Below are 23937 nucleotides of genomic sequence, written 5' to 3' on the forward strand. Positions count from 1 at the left end.
GTGGGCACTGTTTTCTCCAGTGTGGGTGAACGGAGTAGGTTAAGTAAGCTGAGGGTCTAGGTTGGGCAGTCTGGCCTCCCAGACATCCTGTCTCTCAGAGTCTTTGGGCATGCTGTCACAGTAACTTTCAAAGTAATTTTTTTGTCTTTTGTTACATGTTTTTATAACAGAAAGACATGAGGCACCGGGTGTGTCAGCAACAACTCACCGGTCATTACTCTACAAGGTCTTTCTGAGGGTCTCTGGTGCATTGGGCATGTCAGGAACTGAAGCCTCAAGTAAGATAGGCACAGTCCCTGTTCTCAAAGAAGTTAGAGTAAGTGGGAGCAGACTGACTGGATACAGTAACCAACAGGCTAACTTCAAGCCCTGAACAAACAGGGCAGTGCGATAGAATGGAAGGCAGTCTGTGGTGGGAAGGACATCCCGGGCTATGGAAGTCTGCTTCAGGGAGGTAAGGTGGACAAGAAAGCCCAGCCAATGAGGATAAATGCAGGTCTAAGTGAAGAGCATCTCAGACGAGGAGCACGAGGGCGCTTACCCTAAGTGGGAAACAACCCAATCTGGGAAATGGATGGACCACTGTGTCTGGGAGCAGAGCAAGGGGATCTTGTACTGGGCAAGATCTGAAGTTCAGTGCTGCTGGATGGAGAAGCTCCTCCAGGTCACAGGGGTTTGCTTACTGCAACTGCAGATGCTACGACAGGGACTGGACTTCGTTTGAGTCAGGGTCTCACTGGGCAGTCACAGTTAGCCTGGAATTATGGAGGCCAGCCTGGTCTCAAGCTGACAATTGTCCTTCAGGCTCTGGACCGCTTCAGTTACAAGTGTGTGCCACCGCCTCTGGCTATACTGCTTTTAAATCTTCTCTCCGGCTGTAACATGGGAGAAAGACTTAAGCTGAGCCAAGGAGAGGAGAGTCTCTTTGCAGTCTGCAGCAGTCCAAGGAAGAGACCATGGTGTCCTGATCTTGGTGACAGAAGAAAGAAGGATGGTCAAAGTGTTTGGAGCAGAGGTGGGTGGAGAGGAGAAAAAAAGGGAATCAGAGCACAAGAATGGGAGTGGGGAGATTCCAGGTTCAGAACCCAACCCAACTGATAAATGGCGTACCACTGATGGTGGTAAATGGCGTACCTCTGATGGTAAATGGTGTACCTCTGATGGTAAATGGCGTACCACTGATGGTAAATGACATACCTCTCATGGTAAATGATGTACCACTGATGGTAAATGGTGTACCACCAATGGTAAATGGCATACACTGATGGTAAATGACATAACACTAGTGGTGAATGGCATATCACTGATGGTAAGTGGCGTACCACCAATGGTAAATGGTGTACCACTGATGGTAAATGGTGTACTACTGATGATACATGGTGTACCACTGATGTTACATGGCGTACCACTGATGGTACATGGCGTACCACTGATGGTAAATGACATACCACCAATGGTAAATGGTGTACCACTGATGGTACATGGCATACCACTGATGGTACATGGCGTACCACTGATGGTAAATGACATACCACCAATGGTAAATGGTGTACCACTGATGGTACATGGCATACCACCGATGGTACATGGCGTACCACTGATGGCACATGGCGTACCACTGATGGCACATGGCGTACCACTGATGGTACATGGCGTACCACTGATGGTACATGGCGTACCACTGATGGTACATGGTGTACCACTGATGGTAAATGGCGTACCACTGATGGTAAATGGCGTACCACTGATGGTACATGGTGTACCACTGACTGAAGTCAAAGGAACGAGTTTGGGAAGAACTCGGGGCCCAGCTGGTGTCACCTAGTTAGTGTTCTCATGGTCTCACTTGTGTGGAGGACAGAAATGAAAACTGTGTCAGTTTGGGGGAGCTGTAAGGGATTTCTCCAGCCTCCCAGTCAAGGTAACACCTTTAGTGGGAACAGATGTGATGTCTTTCCCACAAATGAGCTCAGTGGGGGAACCCCACACCCTGCCTCCTTTGCTCATCCCACCCTCCAGCTGGTGTTTGCAGCCAGCTCGCCTCATTTCCTCCTGCTGCTATTCAACACCAGTCTTCCTTCTCTTGTCTTCTACTAAGATGTCCACGGTATCTCTTTTCCTGTTTATCTGTTCACTAGAAAGCAACACAAGCTCAATCCACGTGCTATAACATATGTTCTATCCAGCCCGGAGCTTGCTGCTAATGATGGTAGAGGCTAGATTTTGAGAGGCTGTGAGTCTGTCCCTGTACCCTGCTAGCACTCTAAGCCCCTGTAATAACCCATTTGGGGATCTATTATCCTGGTTTATCTAGCCCTTTCTTGACTTGACTTCTATTTGCAGAAAGTACTATTTATTGACTTCCCTTTATTTTCTGACTTAATGACTGGAAATGAAAAGATCCCCTTTTGCGTGACTCTCAAACTGTGTTGCTGTACTTAATAATAGTTTCTAGTTTTTAAACCCTCAGTTGAGAACCCTCACTCCGATGGTAATGGTGGGGAAGAGATTTTTTTAACCCAGGCTAGAAGTCCCTAGAAGAAGGAAAGCCATAGTGCTGTGGCTTTCACGGGCTGCAGGGACATTGTTTCCCATGGCAGCTATCCGGGGTTTCATGGACTGGACTGAAGTGGGTACAGAGGCCATCAAGGTTTAGAGTGTTGTTTCATAAGCAATTAGTGGCATGGTCTAGGATCAGCAGCTGTCATGCTCACTTTGGGGGGGTGGGGGGATGGACCCAGTAAGTAAAGGTAAGGAACCATAGACACTTAAGCAAACTCTTAAGGTTGACTTGGGGGAATAAAGAGTTGGTGCCAAGTTAGACTATAAACACTGTGCTTCATTAAAAAAGAATCAAGATTGGGACAGAAAACATCTGCCTCTTCTGAAAAAGCCCAGGCTTAGAGGCGTGTCTGGAAGGCGACTTCCGATGGGAGCACCGAATCCCTATGCTGCAGAGAGAGGCAGTTCCATGACACAGTGGCACCTCCAGGGGAGCGGAAACATGTGGATTGGGGTTCTAGTTCTGAAATGTCCCATCAGAAGCAGCAGCTTGGAGGCACAGGCTTGCCTCTCTTTTTAAAGCAGCTGTAGAAAGGAGAAGCAGTAGGGTGGGTGGGTAGGTGACACAAAACAGTTACCTACATGTTCACTCCACAAAATATCACTTTTTCATACACAAGTCAATGTGGTTGGTGTTGACCAAAGGATCACTGATCCCAACTCAGACAGCCCCAGAGTTGTGCATCCTTCCATCACATTGGTAGACAGAATCTCACCGTTGCACGTGTTATGCAAACTGAGCAATTCTCCTGACTCCTTGGGATCTCCACTGCCACACAAAAGGGAGAGAGTCTACTATTCTGGGCACAATTCCCACAGGCCTATGTGTCCCTCTCTTTCTGTTCTTTCTATAAAATAGGCACTTTCAATCATAATCTGCTAGTTCTAGATGTAAAAAAAGAAAGAAATGCATTCTTTCTTGTTCTAAAAGTAAAGAGATAAAGAATAAAGCTTATGAGGAGACCTATCGGGGCATCTTCTTATGTACCCAGCAGCCTCTCATCAGTCTTCAGAAAGACTGTGGGAACCATGGGGAATTGTGGGGAGCAGGGAGAGAGGAGCCGGTGAGACATGGGCTGTGAGGGCTGGATGCTGGCGAGCACGGTTCATGCATCTCCAAAAATGTCACCGTGAAGCTCACTAATAGTCACAATGCATTGACATTAGTGGTTTTAAATCTTACGTGTGGGAGCCAGACAGTCTCTATTAGCTACAAAAACTGCTGTCTGAAAAATACTAAATGGGAAACTGCAGAAGCAAACCATACATAAATTTTACATAGCTTGTATTACAGTGTATTGTGAGTGGTTTTGGTTTCGTTTCAGTTTTCGAGATAGGGTATTGGTTTTGCAGTCCAGGTTGTCCTCAGACTCACTATGTGGTTCATGATGGCCCCAGACTCACAGGGACTCTCTTCCTCATGCCTCTGGAGTACTTGAGTTACAAGTGTGTACTACCATGCCAAACTGGTAATGTTATAATTCTCCTGTTTTATCATTGGTTGTTAATCTCAGATTGTGCCTAATTTATAAACTAAACCTCATCAAAGGTATGTACAGGTAGTATTACGAAGTCCGGTACGACCTGTGTTTCCATATGTTCACTGGGGTCTTGAAACATATTCCTAATGGATAAAAGAGGTACAACATAATCCCTGAGACTTTGTAAACATTATTTGTCTTGTTTGCATATTGCTTAAATTATTTGTCCAAGATCACACAGCATCTCTGGGATTTGAACTCAGAACCTTTGGTTGTAAAGCCTGAGCTTCTCTTTAAGTATGGTTATAATGTGCAGCTACATGAAACCCAAGAGGACTCGCTGAGGGGGGAAGAAAGCCTGGGCAGCCACCTTCCTCCATGCATCTGTGAACTGGGACCTTTCTGGGATCTTCTCTTTCCTTCCTTTCCTGTTTTTTTCTCCAGCTGCCTTGTCCCAATCAGCTCATTGCTTATTATACTTTATTTTTCCATCCACAGCAAAACAATTCACATCAAGGTAATTGATGATGAGGCGTATGAGAAAAACAAGAATTACTTCATTGAGATGATGGGCCCCCGCATGGTGGATATGAGTGTTCAGAAAGGTGTAGTACCCTGTGCTCCACACTAACAGTAACAGTCTCCTCGCCTTCCTTTCTTCCTCTCTCCAATCCATTTCCTTCTCTTCTTCTTGCCTTTTACCTTCCTGTCTCTTCATCTTCTTGCTCTTTTCACTTCTCCTCTCTCTGTCCTAACACCTGCCAACCTGTCACATGGTATCCATAGAGAGGTCTTCAAGAATCAGTGCCAATTTTTCTGAGGTGGCAAAATGAATATGGGTGAGGAAAGGAGAGATGAAGGGAGAGAGGGGGGAGGGAGGGAGAGAGGGAGGGAGAGAGGGAGGGAGGGAGGGAGGGAGGGAGGGAGGGAGGGAGGGAGCTCCTTGCCTTAGTCCATTCTCTCTGTTCAGAGGAGCTGGATGTGGAAGCAGAAGGAACATCAGAAAGCGCTTTCTGACCTAAGGGGTCCCAGCAATCCCATGAGCTATCTCAGAATGGACAGAGCTGTGCTCTCCATCAGAATGGCCTCGTTTACTTCTGGCCTCCGACAAGACGTCAGACCGCCCTTCCTAGGGTACCCTGTGCTCTGAAGGAGGAGCTTCGAGATTAGGGCTCCAAGCCATCATCCTATCTCTCTAAGCAAGGCCCATCTAGAGCCCATGCAGCAGCCCCCTTTGGCCACAAGACAGGCTTATGTCCTATAGACAGAGACGTTTCTGACCTCCAACTGCTCCTTGATCAATATTTGTCTTTTAACCACCCAACAAGGTATGAAAAAAAAAATCCCAAGTAAAATACACACACATGAACATTCACTTACACACACACATACACACACATCACCCACACATATATACACTCATACACATACATATATATACACACACTCACACACACAACACACTCACATACACATATGCACACACACACATACATACATACATACATACATACAACACACACGTACACATATATGCACACACACCACACGCATACACATGCACACATACACACACACACACACACACACACACACACACACACCAGCTCAACAGTGCTTATGCTTTATTGGTAGAAAAGTGAAGTGTGTCTTCAGAATGTCAACAGAACATCAGAGGATCTGAGGATCTGAAGACAGTTAAGATGTCATTTATTCTCTTTTTCCTTTGAGGGAATTCAGGTCCCAGTGTCTTCCCTGCTGCAAACAAGGCTCTGAGAATAAAAATTCCATCTAGCTCTCTAGCCAAACCGGCTAACTGCCACTGTGGTTCTATGAAGTGCCAAGAGAAGGCAAATAAGAAAACCCAGGTCCCCACTGCGACCTCTCCGTGTTATCATGTGACTGACTGGAGCACAAATAAATCTTTGGAGTGGAATATCTTTCAAAACCAAGCTCGCTTTTATTTGTAACAGACACTCCACTGTGTCGATGCCCAGAAGTAGACAGCAATTACCACAATCTGAACCCAGGTTAGCCAGCATTTAAAATGTCAGCCGTGGGGCATAGTATCCCTCTATGACAGCCATGTCAATAGCACGGGATTCCTGTATCCTATTGAAAAGAAGACATTTTTTGGTTTCCATTCCTGACCTCCTTATGGGATAGAGAACGAGAAAGTTAGTAGAATTCTTCCTCCCTGTCTCCCTACCCCCTTTCTCTCCCTCTCTCTCTCTCTAGTCTCTTTATTCGTAAAAACGTTCCTTTTAGATTTTTCTTAATGAGGCAAAGAAGGAGTGGAGACTCAGGTTCTTCCGATAAATTGTTCATTGTGGAAGGGTTCTGGGTCATTCCCAGTCAGCAAATCATTTATTTGATGCCTCAAGAGATGCTACTGGTACCACGTGACACCAAGGGAATGTGCTGCCTGACTTACTTCCTACTAACCATTAGCAGGATCTAAAACTACTCCTCCCCACCATGACCCCAGTCTTCCTTCCCGTGCCCCTCTTTTTTCTTGGCTCCTTTTGCCCGCTTGTCCTTGTCCTCCTGGTTCCCCTTTCCTCTCTCCTATAAGAACAACTGTGACTGAGGAGACAAGAAAAGCTAAGAGCATTTTTTTTTCAAGACAACACAATCCACCATAGCTTTGTCTACGGCCACCATGGCAGGATGGGGCTGCATGTGCCAGAAGTGATGGGAACGGTTATTAAAGGCTGTTGCTCAGGTAAACAACCAACCTGCCCACTTAGTCGACACGCTCTCTCTCTCTCTCTCTCTCTCTTGTTGTCCCTACAGGAAAACCGTAAGGGTTAAAATAGTAGATGAGGAGGAATACGAAAGGCAAGAGAATTTCTTCATTGTCCTTGGTGAACCGAAATGGACGGAACGTGGAATATCAGGTGTGAGATTCTTTAAAATCAAAACAGCAGCCAAGAAAAGACAAAAAAAAAAAAAAAAAAAAAAAAAAAAACAATTCAAACAAACCAGAAACCGAGTTAAAAAAAAAAAAAAAGAAGAAGAGACTCGACTTTTGCCCCCACCTTTTATCCCTTCTCCTCTTTCTCCTATTGACGGGAATGTTTATTCTTTCTCCTCCTGTGTTCTCATTCTCACCCTGTCTCAGTGTCATCTCTGCCTTCTTAGCCGTAGTTTATATCCATATTCCTCCTTTCTCACACTCTGGGCAGCACTGGAGCCTCAACTCCTTATTGCCCTGATGAGTTATTTCTGTGTTACACTGTAATTATCGAATTATCTGATTGTTACCATCCCCTGCACTTCCCCCCTAGTCTCTGTCCCCATACTATAGCCTGTCAATGTGAAAACTCCTTGATGGGTGGGGAGGAGAAGAAAAAGAATGGAAAGGAATGGAATGTGTTGCATGTTTATGCCCTTTCTTGCCGCCTCTCACCCTAGCTTGGATTGATAGTGGGGGTGAGGGTCTTGAAGAGAGGGTGGGACCGGGACCCGGGTTGCCATAATGCTTTGAACACTTTCTGCTGCATTCCTAAACCTCCATTGAATGCTTGGCAAGCTATTCACTTGCAGAGTGGCTCACAAGCCTCTCTGCTCTTCCTGAAGGTAAGTGCATTATCTGGCTGCTTCTCAGTTGGGTAGACCATGGTATGGAGAGGTAGACCAGTTGGCCATCGTCTCTGAGAGCTCTCTCAGAGAGAGCTGACTTCTGAAGTAGCACTGCAACAAGAAATCCCAAGCTCCACTTTCTCTCTTTGACATCTCATCCACTCCAACCTATCTTTCTTCATAGTTTAAAGTAAGCACCCTTATGTAGGCTGCTTTGTGATAATGAGAAGAGAAACATCTGTGAGATAAATTAAGTCATTTAGGTTCAACTCTTCCATGATCAAGTAGACCCTAGAAAAGAACAGACATTGGGCAAGCCCAGAATGTTTGTTTATGATTATCAAATAAAGGAACTCTAAATGATATAATGGTACTGATCACTGAAAGACTAGAGACAGCCAGTGGACAGCTCATAGACACCAGCCTTTGCTTAGCATCTGCAAGTGAAGACATTGCTCAGACCTCAGGACAACTTCTCACTACCAATTAAAGAAGTAGAGAAGTAGTCCTCATTTTCTAGGGACATGAATCTTAACGCTCCAGCCAGAGGCTCATTCTTAAGTGACTGACACTGGCGTTGTTGCAACCAGGGAAAATAGGAGGGAAGCTTTCTTCATTTAATAAAAATTAGCAGAAGCTACCACTTTGAAAAGGTTGGAGGAATAGCTATGGGAATGCAAAAATATCTAGTAGGGGTGACCATTCTTCAGCGGTTTCATATTCAACAACAGGGAGCTACACTGATGGATCTAGAAGAGTGAAGTCAATATAGACACTCTCAAAGCTCCTCTACTGATCTTCTCTTCAAACTTAATGGACCATTATCATCATCCATTGGAACTGTCTGCACCGTTCTCAACAGTCTGTGCCAGCATTGGTTTGGACACATCCAGCATTCAAGGAGCAAAGTGAGCTCAATTTTCTATTGCCCACTGAGTAAGGTATCCCTACCAGCCTGACCACTGGAGAAAGAGAATCTCATTCCATTGCTTCTCACACTGTATTCCAGCCTATCTTCCAGCTCTAATTTTTTCAGAATGTTCTCAGAAATTGTCTCAGTGCCTGCCCTACCTCACTCCCATCACCTCCTCTTTATGCACTGACTACACCTCTCTGATTGGTTGGAAACAAAAGATACCCACCACCCATGTAAGACAATTTTGCCAAGGGGAAGATGAAAGCAACTCATTGGATGGTACAGAACATCTGGAAGAGAGGCAGAAGCTCCAGGCAGGAAAAAGTATTGGAAGCCCATGTGTGCCTTTATTTTACTGTTTTAAAAAAACTGCTATTTTCTACCTCCCCTAGAATCTCCTACCAAATATTAGTACAAAAAGTGTCCTAAGATAAGTCTTGTGTCCTTCAGAAGACCTGGCTGGATGCAAACGCCTGTGGCTGCTTTCCAGTCGAGGTTGCACTTTGACACTGAATTATTTAACCAAGAAGATTCCAGGGAAGCCCTTGTGAAACCTAGTCCTTGGGGAGGTGGAGGAAAGAAGACACGGATTTCAGAAAACTGTTTGTGTAGTATGCCCCCCAGATCTTCCCAGAGAGCAAGTGCCAAGATGGATGTTTTGAGTAAGAAATGTATGGTTTTTCCAGCCTCCTGCCCTACTGTCTAGGCCCTAAATTCTAGGGTGATAATTTTCAGTTTCTTCAGTTCTTCCCTGATATTGGCATCAGACCATGAGGTGAAAGGTTATAAAAGGTTATAAACCCCAATTGGCTAGATCCAGCGTCTAAGGAAAATCCATTCTGATTTGCAGGGTTCCCATTTGTTTTCAGAGTGAGTGACAGTACAGTGGAAATTGTTTTTCATTATCAACCGCTATCTAGGAGAGACTTAGGCATTCAGTCTGGCATCGTCTCTGCATGGTCAAAATGACAATTGGATTTTTAAAAAGGGACTGCACTTGAAATAGGAGACTCTATTCTGAGCAAACACAACAGCCTTCAGAGGTGATATTAAACGTTCTGCATGATCTGTGGTAGAGGATGAGAGGAAATATAATTACGCTGGCATGGAGGAAGCCCAGAGTGTAAAAGTGAACTTCTGTTAGCAGGAGTAGCACTTCCTTGTCAGAGCTATCAGGTCAGCGCCTAGCCATAGGAAGTCTCCTATGGGAAAGGAGGTACTGTCCAGTACTAGGCCTATTTTTTTTCTTCTTTTCACGTCCAGGGTCATCTCTTGTCAATTGCTCCCAAAAACATCCTAAGCTACCTTCTTTTGATTGTCTCTGGGATATCTGTGCAGGAATAAATAACTCTCACGTGATCCTGAGTATCAATACATAGGAAATCAAGGAAAACACCTTGGCAGTAGCCAGTCACTCGACGATGACCTACCTGGATCTCACAGATGCATCCATAACTCCTTAGTTAAACCTCAGACTCATGAAGACAAGAAGCAGAGAATGCCTGGGCTGCCTGGGTACGCTCATGTGTTGGGATCTTCAGTCTCCACTTGGCCATAAGGGCCTGAAGTGCTCTTCCTACAGATCTGTGGACAGAGCAGAATGGACTACCTCCCTTGCTGTCTTTGTCAGTGTAAGAACACCCACTGGCTAACAAGATACCTTCTTGGTCTGAATGGAAAAGCTAAGAAAATTGACTGTTGCTCACCTATTTACACACCATGTAGATTCTGAGTCCACATGTATCTTCAGTGGCTATGAATGTGGCACTGTGGGTCTCTCTCAGGAATGAATTGCATTCCTTGCAGTTACCAGAGAAACAATTTGCAGATGTCCTCACATATGTCCTCACAATCTCTTTCTTTGTCTGTCTCTACCAGGAGTGTGTAGTTAGGTGTTTCCAGACCTGACAAGTGAGAAGGAGTGAGGGGTGTACAATTACACATAGGACCAGGATGGAAATGTGGTGTAAATTTCACAAGAATTTTTTTTAATGGGTGGGCTTTGAAGACCAAGAGAGCTTTAGCATAAGCAACACTTCTATTTCATGTAGTGGGTCTCTCAGTCATTGGAAGAATCTGTCAAGTTACCTTAGAGACAAGAGAGTTAGCACAAGCAAAAATAAGGTAGAGACATCCTGTGTTGTGTATGTTTTTTACTGTGTTTCCCAGTCCATGGAGAGACCTTACATTTAACATCTCCTGTCTTCATACAAGCCTTGGTCTGTCCATCCCTCTGTCCTAGAGTATCTGAAATCCAGAGTTCACCTTCCCTTTCTGAGCAAAAAGACTATCAATTGTCAAGATAGTGAAGAGCAAACCTTTATTAAACATTACTAATGTCAAGGGACAAGACTAGACAGGTGCTACAAAGTAGAAGGAGTCCATGGCTGTGACCTCCAAGATATAGCTATAAATCATTCCAGGGAAACCAGTCTAAAAAATACATCTTTTCTTTATAGCATTCTTTTAGGGGAAAACCAAAGCTCTAGCTACAATGGTAGCTAAGATACCATTGATGCCTGTAAAAACGTCATGGGCACTGGGAGGCAGAGCACGATTTGATTGTAAGGCTGGGCCTAGCAATCAGAGATGTGAACACTGTTCTACTCTTTCATACCGATATCTGGAGCTCACATTCAAGCCCTTTGCTCCACTTCAACTCTGGCATGGTTGCAGACCACACATTGTGTTCCTGATAACTCCTTTTCACACAGAGTCACAGTGATCACCTTAGTGGCTTTTTTTTTCACCCATTGGGTCTTCCCATCCTTGTGCCTCCATCCTTAGCACTCATGCATTCAGGGGAGGGGTGGGGGTAACTTCCTTGTAGCTGCTCCAACAGTCATTCCAGCTTCCCGCACCTCTTGCTGCCCCTATTGATGCGCATGCTCAAATGGTGCTGTCTGCATGTGTTCTTGAGCTCTTGCCTACTAAACCCACCGCCTTCCTTATGCTGCCAGGAATCACAAATCCTGGGAACACTTTCAAGATAGGGCCTTAATGTTCTTTCCTTTTCTTTCTCCCCCTTCTCTGGTCTCCATTTGCAAACAGCGCTCCTGTTATCTCCAGGTAAGAGGTGTCTGTCTTTCTTCTCTTTTCTATTCTTGCCAATGTCATTACTTGGTTTACGATCAATGTCCATTACTTTACTTAATAGGAACTACAGGGTCAAGATAACCTGACAGATTCTCCCAGTGACTGAGAGACTCCTTACATAAAGTAATTGTGGAGAAGTAGATAAATCCTTGAGCATCATTTTCATCAGTGAAGGTGGGGAAATGCATAGTTAGCCATTAAAATAAAAATTGCCATGGGGACAGTAGGTCATAGACTTCCCTGCATCTCAATTCATCTGTATCTTATTGTTGGAGAAGAGAAGGTAAGAGTTAGGACCAGACTCTCCAATAGGATAGCCATAGAATTCAAAAGGAAAAGACGGACCCTAGAGACATAGGGAGAAACAACACAGAGTATATATATCACAAATGAGACCAAATTGCTAGATTTGGGTTCATTTGTCATTTTTCCTTAAAGTTACATATGCTCCAAAGAGTAAAACTGTGTGTGGGTTCTGGATTTTAAAAAAGACATTTATAGACCTTATTTTAAAGAGACTCTCATTCCAAATTTAGATTCTGTGTAGGATATGGACCTACTTTGAGCGTATGCTGGCACGAGTGGAAGCCCTTCAGAAACAGCATCCAAGCTCATGGCCAGAAAGGAAAGCAGCCCTCTGTGTCTGGCAGCACCATACCTGATGCAGATGGAGTGGGCGCCACCAGACAGTTTCAATCTGTTTTAAAAGAACATCATTTGCCTCCTTGGAGCCTTAAGCAGAAAGCACACGTAGTTAGTATGTTTTCCTTTTGTGAAAACATTGTTACAGCCACTTTGTCTTCTTGCTTATTATTAAGCCAACAGGATAAGAGCTAGCTCCTGCTCTATGCCCTGCACTCCGCCCCCATTATGTTGTTCTTTTTGTTTTCTCTCTGCTAATACTACCCAACATGAATATGCTCAGGCTTCTTTGTTCCAGTTCTTACCTTCACTTCCTAACACACATACCTGGGTTTGCTTTAAGTTTCATTATACTTTTAACATGCTTTCAAATACCAGGAGAAAATGTAAAATTCAGGGTGGACATCCTACACCTTCCAATCTGTAGCCCTCTGATTCAGGAGCCCTTCAGGCTTTATAACTACTAGAAATCTCAGGCTTTGAGTTTGATCTTCCAGAGAGGACAGACCAACATGATTAACAGTGTCTGGTGGTGAAAGAGAGTATATGTGTTCATCCTGGGCTACTCCACCAAGTTCAAGGGCGTTTGCATGAGAGTCCTAGACACACCACTGCTTCTTGTGAGGACATTTGCAGAGAATTCACAATCCATCCTTGTCTAGCCTGGAAGGCTCTTTGTTCTTCCAATATTTGTCCAATCTTCCATCTTATTTATATTCTACCTCCTTCCCCACCTCTCTCCCTTTCTATTCCTAGAACGGGGAGTTTGTTTAGTCAGCCCAAATATCAGGATCACCCCTCCTTTGTTCTTTTCAGTTGAGATTCTGAGAAGCAATCAGAGTCATTGTCCTTTGTCTTTTAAGTTTGAGACTTGAAGAAATTAACTTCACTTGAACTTAAAGTAATGGCCACTATGCAAAAATTAGAAAAAGGAGGAGATTACTGGCAAGCCACTAAGTCAGAGTTTATAGAAAGGGGTGTGTGTGTGTGTGTGTGTGTGTGTGTGTGTGTGTGTACAAACATAAACAGAGTGTTCCTGTAGGGCTGTAGGTGACTTGACGATAGAGTACTGGTTATTTGTCAAAGAGATTTTTGCAGAAGGGTAGAGAGAAGAAGTGGCTGTCACCACAGAGGTGGACAGGTCAGCAGGTAGATCAATAATATGCCAGACAGATATAGTGCTAGATTGATAGCTAGACAAGGGGTTAGACAGGTACGTTTATGTGTCACTGGAGAGCTCATTATACTGGTATAACGTTTTCATGGCACCTGTAAAATATGACATGAGGGAACTGGGGAGGGAGGAGCAGGATAACACTGTCACTGCTGAGACAAGCAGTGTGATATGATGCCAAAGCCAGAAAGAGGAAAGGGCTATCCATTCTTTAAGGAGTCTCTCTGTCTTCTCTAAGGGCTTTTCCTCGGAATGCCTTGCAGTTCTGTTTCTAGGACTGCTGTCCTTGTAAATACCCCTAGGCACATTCAGACTCCCGGATTTGCCTTCAGAATGAACTCATTGGAGACTCATATTAAATGAAGTAAGTGAGGTGAGGCTTCTAGAAGATATCATCCAAGTTGGAAAAACAGAAAGAAAGAAAGAAAGAAAGAAAGAAAGAAAGAGTGAAAGGTGAGTGATCCGCCATAAACAAGACATGCATACCACTCCTCTAAGGCTCAGAGAACATTGTGGAAGAAGGGCAGGAAGAATGCAAGAGGCATAGGATAAGAAAGGCTACAGAATGCTGCCTCCTGGACACAGTGCAGCCATTCTAATAATGAACTAAGTGCAACTGCACTCATCTACCATGAGCCCACACAGGAATGAATCTGTCAACAACAGCCAAAAGTCAAAGGGAAAGGAACTCAAAAGAACCCCGCCAATCCGCAGCCCTAGAGACCACAGTAGACTCTGGGAAACCACTGGTGAGCCCATAAGTCTGCAGAGGAACGTCCCAAACCCCCTGCTAAACTCAACGGATCTCAAAATAAAACTAAAATTTGTGAGTATGGAACAGAGACTTGTACAGTTGAGAGAGATTTGACAGGAGTGATAAGAGAAGGAGAGAAGGAGTCCAGGTCAATTATAATGCATTACATATGTGTGAGAAAATGTCAAAGCACAAGTTTAACAATTAAAAAAGACAAATTTTGAAGAAAACCAGAGCTGGGATGGTGCAGCACCATGGACAGCTCCCGGACATTGTCGGGGATCTCCCTTCTCATTGGTTGTAGAAACACTGAGTTCAACAGCAAGCGTGGGCACTGGAGTCTGCACACTGTCAACTGTCCCTCTTCAGGTTAAGGAAGAAAATCTTCATATAAATAAGTCTCTCTCCCTGTAATAACTATCCTCGGTGTATAGCCGTTTCCCTGAGTTGCGCTCATTGCAACCTCCAGGACCCAAGTTTCTCTGTCCTTCTCTTCACTGACTCCTCAGCTACAGAAAAAAGACTTCCTTGGCCTTTGACCCATTTTGTCCTTGGGATTATCCAAGGACTAGAGGATTCCTATGGGAGATTTACTGTGTGGAATGAAAGCAATTAAGAAGCTGAATAAAAGAACTAATTGAATGTGAGAATGTGGACTTGGATGGGGAGATGTTTAAATGAGCTCTGAAAGAAGCAGGCTGCCGAGAGCAATTTTCTAATCAAAGGGGAATAAAAAGATTCTATCTCCATTTCACTCTAATCCAGCAAACATGTCTTCATGGTGAAGTGGCTGTAGAATGGACTCGCCAGCTGAAGTGGAAAAACTGTTTAACTGTTCAGCAAGAGAAGGGGCCACTGGTAAATGATGCAAGATGCTGAGCAACTCAGAGAGAGCACATAAAGAAAATAAAGGAAGAATTTCGGTTTTTTAGTTTTTTAAATGAGTTGATTATTATATTATTCCAGAAGAAATACCCCTGCCATGTATAGAAATCCTGGGGACTCTATCATGAGGACGCCATGACGTTTCATGAACTATTACCCACATTCCTCACTGTGAGAGTGTCATTCACTGTATGAAATGGAGCTATCTCTGCAGACACCCTCCTTTCTCTTTAATAGATGGAAAAGGCCAACAATGTTGAAAACAGATGCTAATGAGAGCCAGTAGGCAGTGCCTTAGGAGCTTACATGAAGCTTACATGAAGTTACATGAAGCAGTCGACAACCACACCCAGCAATTCAAAACAGTTAATGATCAAGAGATTTTGCCTCTCTTCCCAACTCTGCAAACACTTCCCAAGTGGCTTGGGAACTTTATTTACTTGGTGCCCTTCACTGGGAATTCTTTGGGCCACGTTGCCTACCCAGGAATAAAACAAAAGGATAAATGTTTATCTCAGGCCAGTGGGAGCCTGTTCATGGTCTGATCATAGAGTGTTCCACACTTAATAGAAAGAGACATTATAATTACCTGCTCCCAGCTTTGGAGGTCTACTTGCTTTGCTCTCACTTCCCATGTCTCTCTGAGCTATAAAGTTCTGGCTGATGGAAAAGGCACTAAAGCTAGTCTGATGTTTCTTTTGTTGCAGAAGTGACAGACAGGAAGCTGACTGTGGAGGAAGAGGAGGCCAAGAGAATAGCAGAGATGGGAAAGCCAGTACTGGGTGAACACCCCAAACTAGAGGTCATCATTGAAGAGTCCTATGAGTTCAAGGTCAGACCATCAGTGAGGTCCAATGACATTATAGCTAAGTAATGTGGGGAGCAGAAGATATGAAACTTTGTTCTAACTTCACCACTGAGAATGTGAAATAGAAACAGAACAAACCACGTATCCACCCCAGGCCTCAGTCTCCCCATTTACAATATGTGACAAATTATGCTGCTTATTTGTATGCTAGGAATACTACAGGGAAACACAACATAGAATATGAAGTAAGTAGGGAAGGAAGTCCTTAGAGGTGTCACCACAATTGTCAAAGTGTGTGTCTTAAAAATACTAAAACTCACTACTTCAGGGCAAGGCCTATTAACTTTTTATTCTATAGTTACTCTTCAAGTCAGGTGTGGTGTGGGTGAAACCCTTTAATCCCAGGCCCGTGAGGCTGAACTGAATGGATCTCCGTAAGTTCGAGGCCAGGCTGGTCTACATGGAGAATTCTACAACAGCCAGAGCTACATAATAGAGAGACCCTGTCTCAAAAAGACCACACACAAAGGGAGGGGGAAGCCCTCTATTCTTACATTTCTCTGAACACCCAGTGACAGAATTCACAACCAAAGAAAAGGTAGTTGGGGGGATTGTCCAAGAAGATATCATCCAAGGCCACTTCATATGAAATTTTTAGAAGCCCTGAAATTCAGGGCATCTTTCATTCCTTTGTAACACAAGAGGCCTCCTTGCTGCTAAGAGCTCTAACCTCATGATTCCAAGTTTTTCTCTCCATGACAGAGTACAGTGGACAAGCTGATCAAGAAGACAAACCTGGCCTTGGTTGTGGGGACCCATTCCTGGAGGGACCAGTTCATGGAAGCCATCACTGTTAGTGCAGGTAAGAGGTCCTCTGGACAGCCTTGCTAGGAGTGCACTCAGTCCCCAAGAAAGAAGATCATCTCCCTCGCTTGGTGGCTTATCACTTCCCGAGAGACCTCCACAGTAGGTCTTCCCACCTCTGGTCCTAGATGCTTGCCTGGGTAACTAAAAGACAGTAGCTATATCTGGCTTCGAATCCTGCTTCTGCTGTGTGAACTGGCACATGGATCCTTTCTGCCATCAATGGCCTTGGCCCTAATGAAAACTACTGTTGCCTTTCTCAGAAAGACAAGTACAATATATCTCCACGAGAAGCACAAGTTTCCATCCTTCCTTACCTTTGTGTTGGTTTCCTTTTCCCTTTCTGTAAAATGGAAAAATTATTCTGCTCTAGAGAACTAGACATTAAGAGTTAGCAAAAATGCTTTGCATTGACCCCTGACTAATCTCTGCCCTAGATGATTTCTTTGACATTCACAGGAGGACCCGACCATACTGACCTCCAGCCCAGGCAGAAGTCCCAGGTGCCTGCAGATGTGTTGAAATGAGGATGGACAGGGTCTCCAAACCGCCCCTGTATTGTCTCTCAGGAACACTATAGTTCTCTCGAACTGACAGGCACTATTGGCCTTGTCTTTTTCCATGAGGTTTTGTTGTCATAGCAACGCACAGGGTCACATCCCTAAGGCCCCAGAGCCAGAGCAAAAGCACAGCCAGGAAGAGAGGCACGCTGCTGCTACTGCTGCTGCTGCCACCATCCTGCTTTCTCATCCATTCTGCTGTGTCCCTTCTGATGACCTGACTGTGCCCCTCAAGAGACAGCAAAAGGAATGTAGGCCACCTAGTCTACCCCTTTACAAAGGAGTGAACTGAAGCTCAGAAACCTTAAGTAAAGTACCCCAGGATAAAATTTCTTTCATTTAAAATTGCAATTAGAACCCAGATTCTTCTGCTCTTTCCAAACTAAGGCGAATTTTCTCCTGGGTACATATGGCACATGTACCCATATTTCCAACAAGGATGGTCAGAGACTATCCCTGCTCTGCCTCATGGGATATCTGAGAGATGTTACTGACTCTCTGGTCTACAAATATGATCTGGAATGGCAGCCATCCCTCTGGGGATGGACAATGACAGGACTATGATTGCCATAGACAGGTTAGAAAACCTGAGAAAAGTCCCATTGGCACCCAGTCAAGAGTAAAGACGCACACAGACAATTTTGTTTTCTTTGCCTAGAAAAATCAAATAAGCCTGTCTCTGCCTTTTTTTTTTCTTCTCCACCCTCTTGTCTTCCTGTTTTCTCACCTTGCCTCTTAATCCCCACTCTCTATTTCTTTTACTTTATTCCACAGTTTGCTCACTTTCTCCCATGCTCACTTAGCATCCTCCTGCATGTAAACTGACCAGTGACCACATAAGCAATGGTTTCCCAGTTGCCAGCTGTTTGGTGCCCACAGCCTGTTTCTCACCTGCTGCTCAGAGAGAGCTGGATCCACATTCTGGCCTAGGAGGCCTGTGCTGCAGATTGGAGCTGACTTTTTCGTGAATGAAAATCTCACCTCTCTTCCCTTTCTCACGCCTGTGTGTCTTGTCTCCAGCAGGGGATGAGGACGAGGATGAATCTGGAGAGGAGAGGTTGCCATCCTGCTTCGACTATGTGATGCACTTCCTGACAGTCTTCTGGAAGGTGCTTTTTGCCTGTGTGCCCCCCACGGAGTACTGCCATGGCTGGGCCTGCTTCCTGGTCTCCATCCTCATCATTGGTATGCTCACCGCCATCATTGGAGACCTAGCCTCTCACTTCGGCTGCACTATTGGACTCAAGGATTCCGTCACAGCTGTTGTTTTCGTGGCATTCGGCACCTCTGTGCCAGGTGAGAGTGAGGGGTACTTAAGTTTGCAAAGAGGCTAGCTCTGGTTCAAATGAGCCCTGCACCCTGTCTCATCTCAGACCCGAAGCAACAGGCACTGTGAGTGCTAAACAATTCACATGTGAAATCCCTGCCTTGCTCATCAAAACCTTACTAGACAGGAAAAACAAGTCTGCCAAGGATACGGTACCTGACCGGTTAAGTGGCCCAATTTCTTAACCTTTATAGTATAGTAATAAGACACAGGCAATGTAATTAAAATGCATATGATAACATTCTTTTAGTTGCCTCTGGCAGCCTATAAGAGATTAAAGATTAGCCTGCTTATAGATGTCCCTATAGAAATACCCACAATCCTTCTTGGCCTCCCCTGATCCTATGGTCACCTATGAGGTCTCCAATCAAAACAGACAGGAGAACCTTAGTGAGATGTGCCCTTTGGTGTGAGGAATCACATGCTTGTTAACTTCTTCTAATGCCAGCATTCATGCATTCACTTAGTAGAGTAGTGTTAACTGAACCCATGTGATGCCTGACACGGTGTTGTGCTGGTTGCAGATCTATTATGTGAGCCAAGGCAGACATGTCTAAGAAATCTAGCAAGGGAGACTAGACCCAACTAAGTAAACACCATCTCAATAATTTCTATGAAGTAAAGGTGTTGAGCAGGGAATGTTGGGTTAATCTGAGTCAGGACAGGTCCTGTGAAAACCAGGCCTGAATGGCAAGCGGTAGGTAGCAGGAATAGGGTGACTGTATTAGGCCTGGCTCCCTACTTAACTCAGCCTGAGACTCTATGGCATCTGAACTCTGGCCTTTTGCTAGCTTCAAGAATTTGGACTGAATCTCACCAGGCAGGAGTCTATGGGGTGAACCAAGGGCAGCCTTCATTGTAGCAAAGAAATATATCCTTCTGGAGATCAATTACCTATTTATTAGTTCTTCAGCATGGTTATGACAAAGGTCTCAAGAGAAAACAATTAAAGAGGGAAGGATTCATTTTCCTCACAGTTTTGGGGCTGTGAGCACAGCATGTCAAAGAGAGACAGAGATGATGGGAAAAAGCAATTCACATTGTGGTTGACAAGAAACAGAGAATGTGAGTGTAGGAAATGGCCCAAGGCAAGCTATAAGCCCCAAGAAACGTCCCCCTCGCCTGCCTCTGTGAGTTACTTCCCACAACTAGGGCCCTCCTGCCTTTCTCTGCCTCCTAGCAGTGCCACCATCATACCATGACTTTGTTAATGAATTCGTCCATTCCTTGTCACAGCCCTTAGGATCTGATAGTCTCTGGAAACTTCCTTACAGACACTCAAAGGGCTACTCTACCAATCCCCTGGGTAAATCTCCATCTAACCAAGTTGATACTCAAAATGAATTGTCACATTATATCCACACCAGAGTCTAGAAAATCCTCCTTCTAAAAGCCCAGCACAGACTCGGGGGAGGGGGGGGAGAGATGCTGTGTATTAATGATGCCTGAAGTCTAGCTGTTACGGAAGTGGATTTCTTGATAAGAAATCAGATGGTGCCTGGGGCTTGCAGATGAGATGCCTGTGCTCACTGTTCTCCATGCCTTGGTACCCTTGACTCATCAGAGGGAACCAAGCAGAAGTAAGGGGGAAAGGATGTGTGGAGGAAATAACCAAGTATACGAGCCAAACTAGGAGGTTATAGTCAAGATGGGGCAAGAAGTGTTCTCTGGGAGATCTAAGAAATTTGGCAACAGTGAGACGTCTGGATATACTGGGTAGTTTGGGGGTATTTCCAAGGCCTGAAAACTTGGCCCAGAAAGCACTTTCAGAAGAATGTGCTAAGGCCCATGCCTCTGATTTTATGGCTTTTGATGAAGTTCTTTGGGTAAGAGAGGATATTATGGGAGGGATCCTTCCACAAGGATTTTATAGTCAAATCTTTAGCTGACTTAAGTGATCTTGTCTAGATGCCTTGGTGCTTTTTTTTTTTTTTTTACACATGGGCATCGCTCAGTCACTGTTAGGGTAAAGTGAGTATGTGGCCTGCATGACAGTTACAACCTGGCACCTACTCAAGCAGATTCCTAGGATGTGAAAGTCTCTTGGACAGATCTGATGAGACGACTGTGTCTTTTTTTTTTTTTTCTAAAAACATAGTCAATAGAAAAATGATACTCCCACTTGGTAAGTATTGAGATAAGAATAGCTTAGGAAGCTTTGGACACTTACAGGTGAGAAACAGGAAACTCTGACCCATAATTGGTTATGCTCAAGGCTCCACAGCTCATAAGTGACAGGGCTGGAAGTGGCCTCTCTGCCCAGGCTGCCAAGCTGCCTATAAGGGATACTCTAAGATAGGCCTTGCGCACCCCCAGCCTCCCACAGCTCCTATTTGTCTCTGTCCTTTTCCAGATACATTTGCCAGCAAAGCTGCTGCCCTGCAAGATGTGTATGCAGATGCCTCCATTGGCAACGTCACCGGCAGTAATGCTGTCAACGTCTTCCTGGGTATCGGCTTGGCCTGGTCTGTGGCCGCCATCTACTGGGCCATGCAGGGACAGGAGTTCCATGTGTCTGCTGGCACTCTAGCCTTCTCTGTCACTCTTTTCACCATCTTTGCATTTGTCTGCCTCAGTGTGCTCTTGTACCGTCGGCGGCCCCACCTAGGCGGGGAGCTTGGAGGTCCTCGTAGCTGCAAGCTTGCCACAACGTGGCTCTTTGTGAGCCTGTGGCTCCTCTACATCCTCTTTGCCACATTGGAGGCCTACTGCTACATCAAGGGGTTCTGAACCTCCAGGACAAGACCTCCACAGGGCAGGCCTAGGACTTCTTCTCAGAGAAGGGCGCTTCCTCACCAACCTTTCCAAGTTGGGCAGCCCCGCAGAGGAAGCATCAGGCAGGACCCAAGCCCCAGGAAACTTCACCTGACCTAGGCCCTGGCACTGCACAGAAAGCAAAGCCTAACCAATCCAATGGAATGGAGGAGACACCCACTGTCCAAAGTATTTCATTAGAAAGCAAACCAACAACAGCAGCAAATCCACCTCTACCCCACGTTCCCACTAACATCCCTGAGCCTCCTCGACTAGTCCACCGCCCAAGATTCCTTTGACTGTAGTTTTCCTGAGGGGCAGGAGTTCCCCTGTCTCCAACAAGATGCAGCAAGATTCCCTCATTCAGCTGTCGGGGTGTGAGAATAAGCCATCTCCACATGGCTGGTTTGGGGTGCTCTTCTCATGGAATCATCATTGTGCTCAATTTCATTTTCCTATCAGGCTCCACTTACTGTCTTGTCTTTTCTTCCTGAAGTTAGCGACCAAGGGCCCTGAAGGAACTCCAAGTCTGAGCGCCTTGCCGAGGCGCGGACTTGCTGACGCACACCCTCCTGCCCTCACAAGGCTGCTGCTGTCCCTTGACACCAACTACAGGGTGCAGGAGGAGTTTCATCTGCTTGCATTGACATCAAACTCAAGCCACAGAGGAATCACCCTCTTCTGGGTGGAGGCCAGTCTACTTCTCTGTGCTGTGTGTCAGCACCTGTATGGGTGCCCTCCCACAGAGAGAGAGAGAGAGAGAGAGAGAGAGAGAGAGAGAGAGAGAGAGAGAGAGAGAAAGAGGGAGAGAAGACTTTGGAGCAGAAACACAGAGAGTCCCAAGCTGACCAAGGGCAGCCAGAGAAACGAGCAAAAAACACCTTCCCTATGATTTGGGGTTTGTGTCTGAGGTGGGAGAGAACAGGAGAGGTCTCTAAGGGGGTGGATCGTAACTAAAGAGTCAGTGTTTCCGGGGCAATGTAAGCGTCACCACCCCTTCCTAGCTAATGCACCGTACTCAGAAGGCTGAGGAGGCTGCCTGAGGTGATGTGAGAATTTGGAGGCTAGTAAGAGGACAGGGGCCTCCTTCTTCCTCTTCCAGCCTTTTAGCCGCTTTTGAAAGCATGTTCACAGATAGGAACTGGAGTCTCTCATTCCCCCATGTTCCTGTTCGTTTTTATTCCCATTTTTATTTATTTTATTTTATTTTTATTTTGTTTTGTGGGGGGGGGGCTGTTTTTGTTTGTCTGTCTGTTTGTTTTTGAGACAGGGTTTCTCTGTGTAGCCTTGGCTGTCCTGGACTTGCTGTGTAGACATCATAAAGTCTTCTCTTCCCAGGCTGTGGGGTATTTCTTATACCCTGCCCCCAAGGAATCCAAGTCATCACATTCCCAAGGAGCCTGGGCTTCTAAAAAAATGACGCCTGACACACTGACACCCCCACCTCCCAGACCTTTTCCCAATGTATTTGGAAAAGATCTGGCTTTAACATACACACACACACACACACACACACACACACACACACACACACACTACAAAACTGCCCACGGGTCTTGAGGCTTTCTGCATTGACATAAGTACATTTTCTAAGAGAGAAAAACAAAAGTAAAAAACTACACCTGTTTAATTTTAAACACATTTTTATGAAAAAATAAAAAGCAAATAAAACAATGCTCGTGTCCTAAGCTATGTTGACAGTTGCCGGTGGAACTGTTGGGTTGGTTCAAAAAGAATAATAAAAATAAAAGGTCTACTTATATGTCTCTACACACAGCCTGCTTCTCCCCGTGTTTCTTCGGTGAATGGCCCAGGGCCATCTTGGGTATCTGTTGTGAATTGAATGGGTCATCTCTCATCACACAGAGGTACTAACTAATGTGCTAGATACAGTATCTTTTAAAGCAAAACATGTTCAGACAAATGCTACCTGTCACAAACCAGAGTTAAAGAAGAAAGGGGCATAGGTCATACAGATTACGTTGATAGCCAGAAAGGCACAGCAGGGCAGGGCTCTAAGGAGGAGGCCATATTTAGCCAGTGTTTCCCACATATAGCCTCAGAGTCGGCATTCGGCACTCATTCAATAATCCTCATTTGCTCAGCACTCATTCAAAAACGCTACTGTGAACCCCTTCCACGTCCTGTTACATTCTGGCGACACGGTGAGGATTCAGTTCTTGACCACAAGAAAGTCACCATCGAGGAGATGAAGTAAAAGTTCTTTTTAGTACAGTGCTTTTGAGTCCTAAGCAACAGACACCAGTTAAAATGGTTCTGGAAAGAGGGAGGGCAGCCTTGGGATGCCTGGTCGGGGAGGGGCTTGTGGAAGTCAGATCAGGAAGCCCTGGAGAGCCATCCCTGTGCTCTCTCTAGTCCTTGCTTCTATGTGACTTTGGAGCCCGTCCCCTTCCCTTGTCTCCCTGGGGGCTGCCTTTGCTTTGCTCGTCCCACGGTCCAGCTCAGTTGACAGCCCTAATGTGATTTCATGGCCTCACAACTCCACTCCACAGAACTAACTGACACTTT

General features: G+C 45.2%; 1 protein-coding gene across 5 annotated transcripts in view; it reads left to right on the top strand.

Annotated features, from left to right (window-relative positions):
- Positions 1–22935, top strand: part of SLC8A3 (solute carrier family 8 member A3) — a 142974-nt gene extending 120039 nt beyond the window's left edge. For 2 of the 5 annotated variants that reach the window (XM_084792273.1, XM_084792272.1), the window contains exons 3-8: positions 6840–6943; positions 11596–11613; positions 15803–15927; positions 16666–16765; positions 18348–18623; positions 21008–22935. In XM_084792273.1, the coding sequence (XP_084648399.1) occupies positions 6840–6943; positions 11596–11613; positions 15803–15927; positions 16666–16765; positions 18348–18623; positions 21008–21384 (1000 nt within the window). In that variant the 3' untranslated portion in view covers positions 21385–22935. The remainder of the gene's footprint in view (positions 1–6839; positions 6944–11595; positions 11614–15802; positions 15928–16665; positions 16766–18347; positions 18624–21007) is intronic. The other 3 variants (XM_084792274.1, XM_084792276.1, XM_084792275.1) reach the window with 3 other exon arrangements.
- Positions 22936–23937: the final 1002 nt, after the last annotated feature.

This window comes from Acomys minous (assembly GCF_964271855.1).
Source record: "Acomys minous genome assembly, chromosome: 8".
NCBI lineage: Eukaryota > Metazoa > Chordata > Mammalia > Rodentia > Muridae > Acomys > Acomys minous.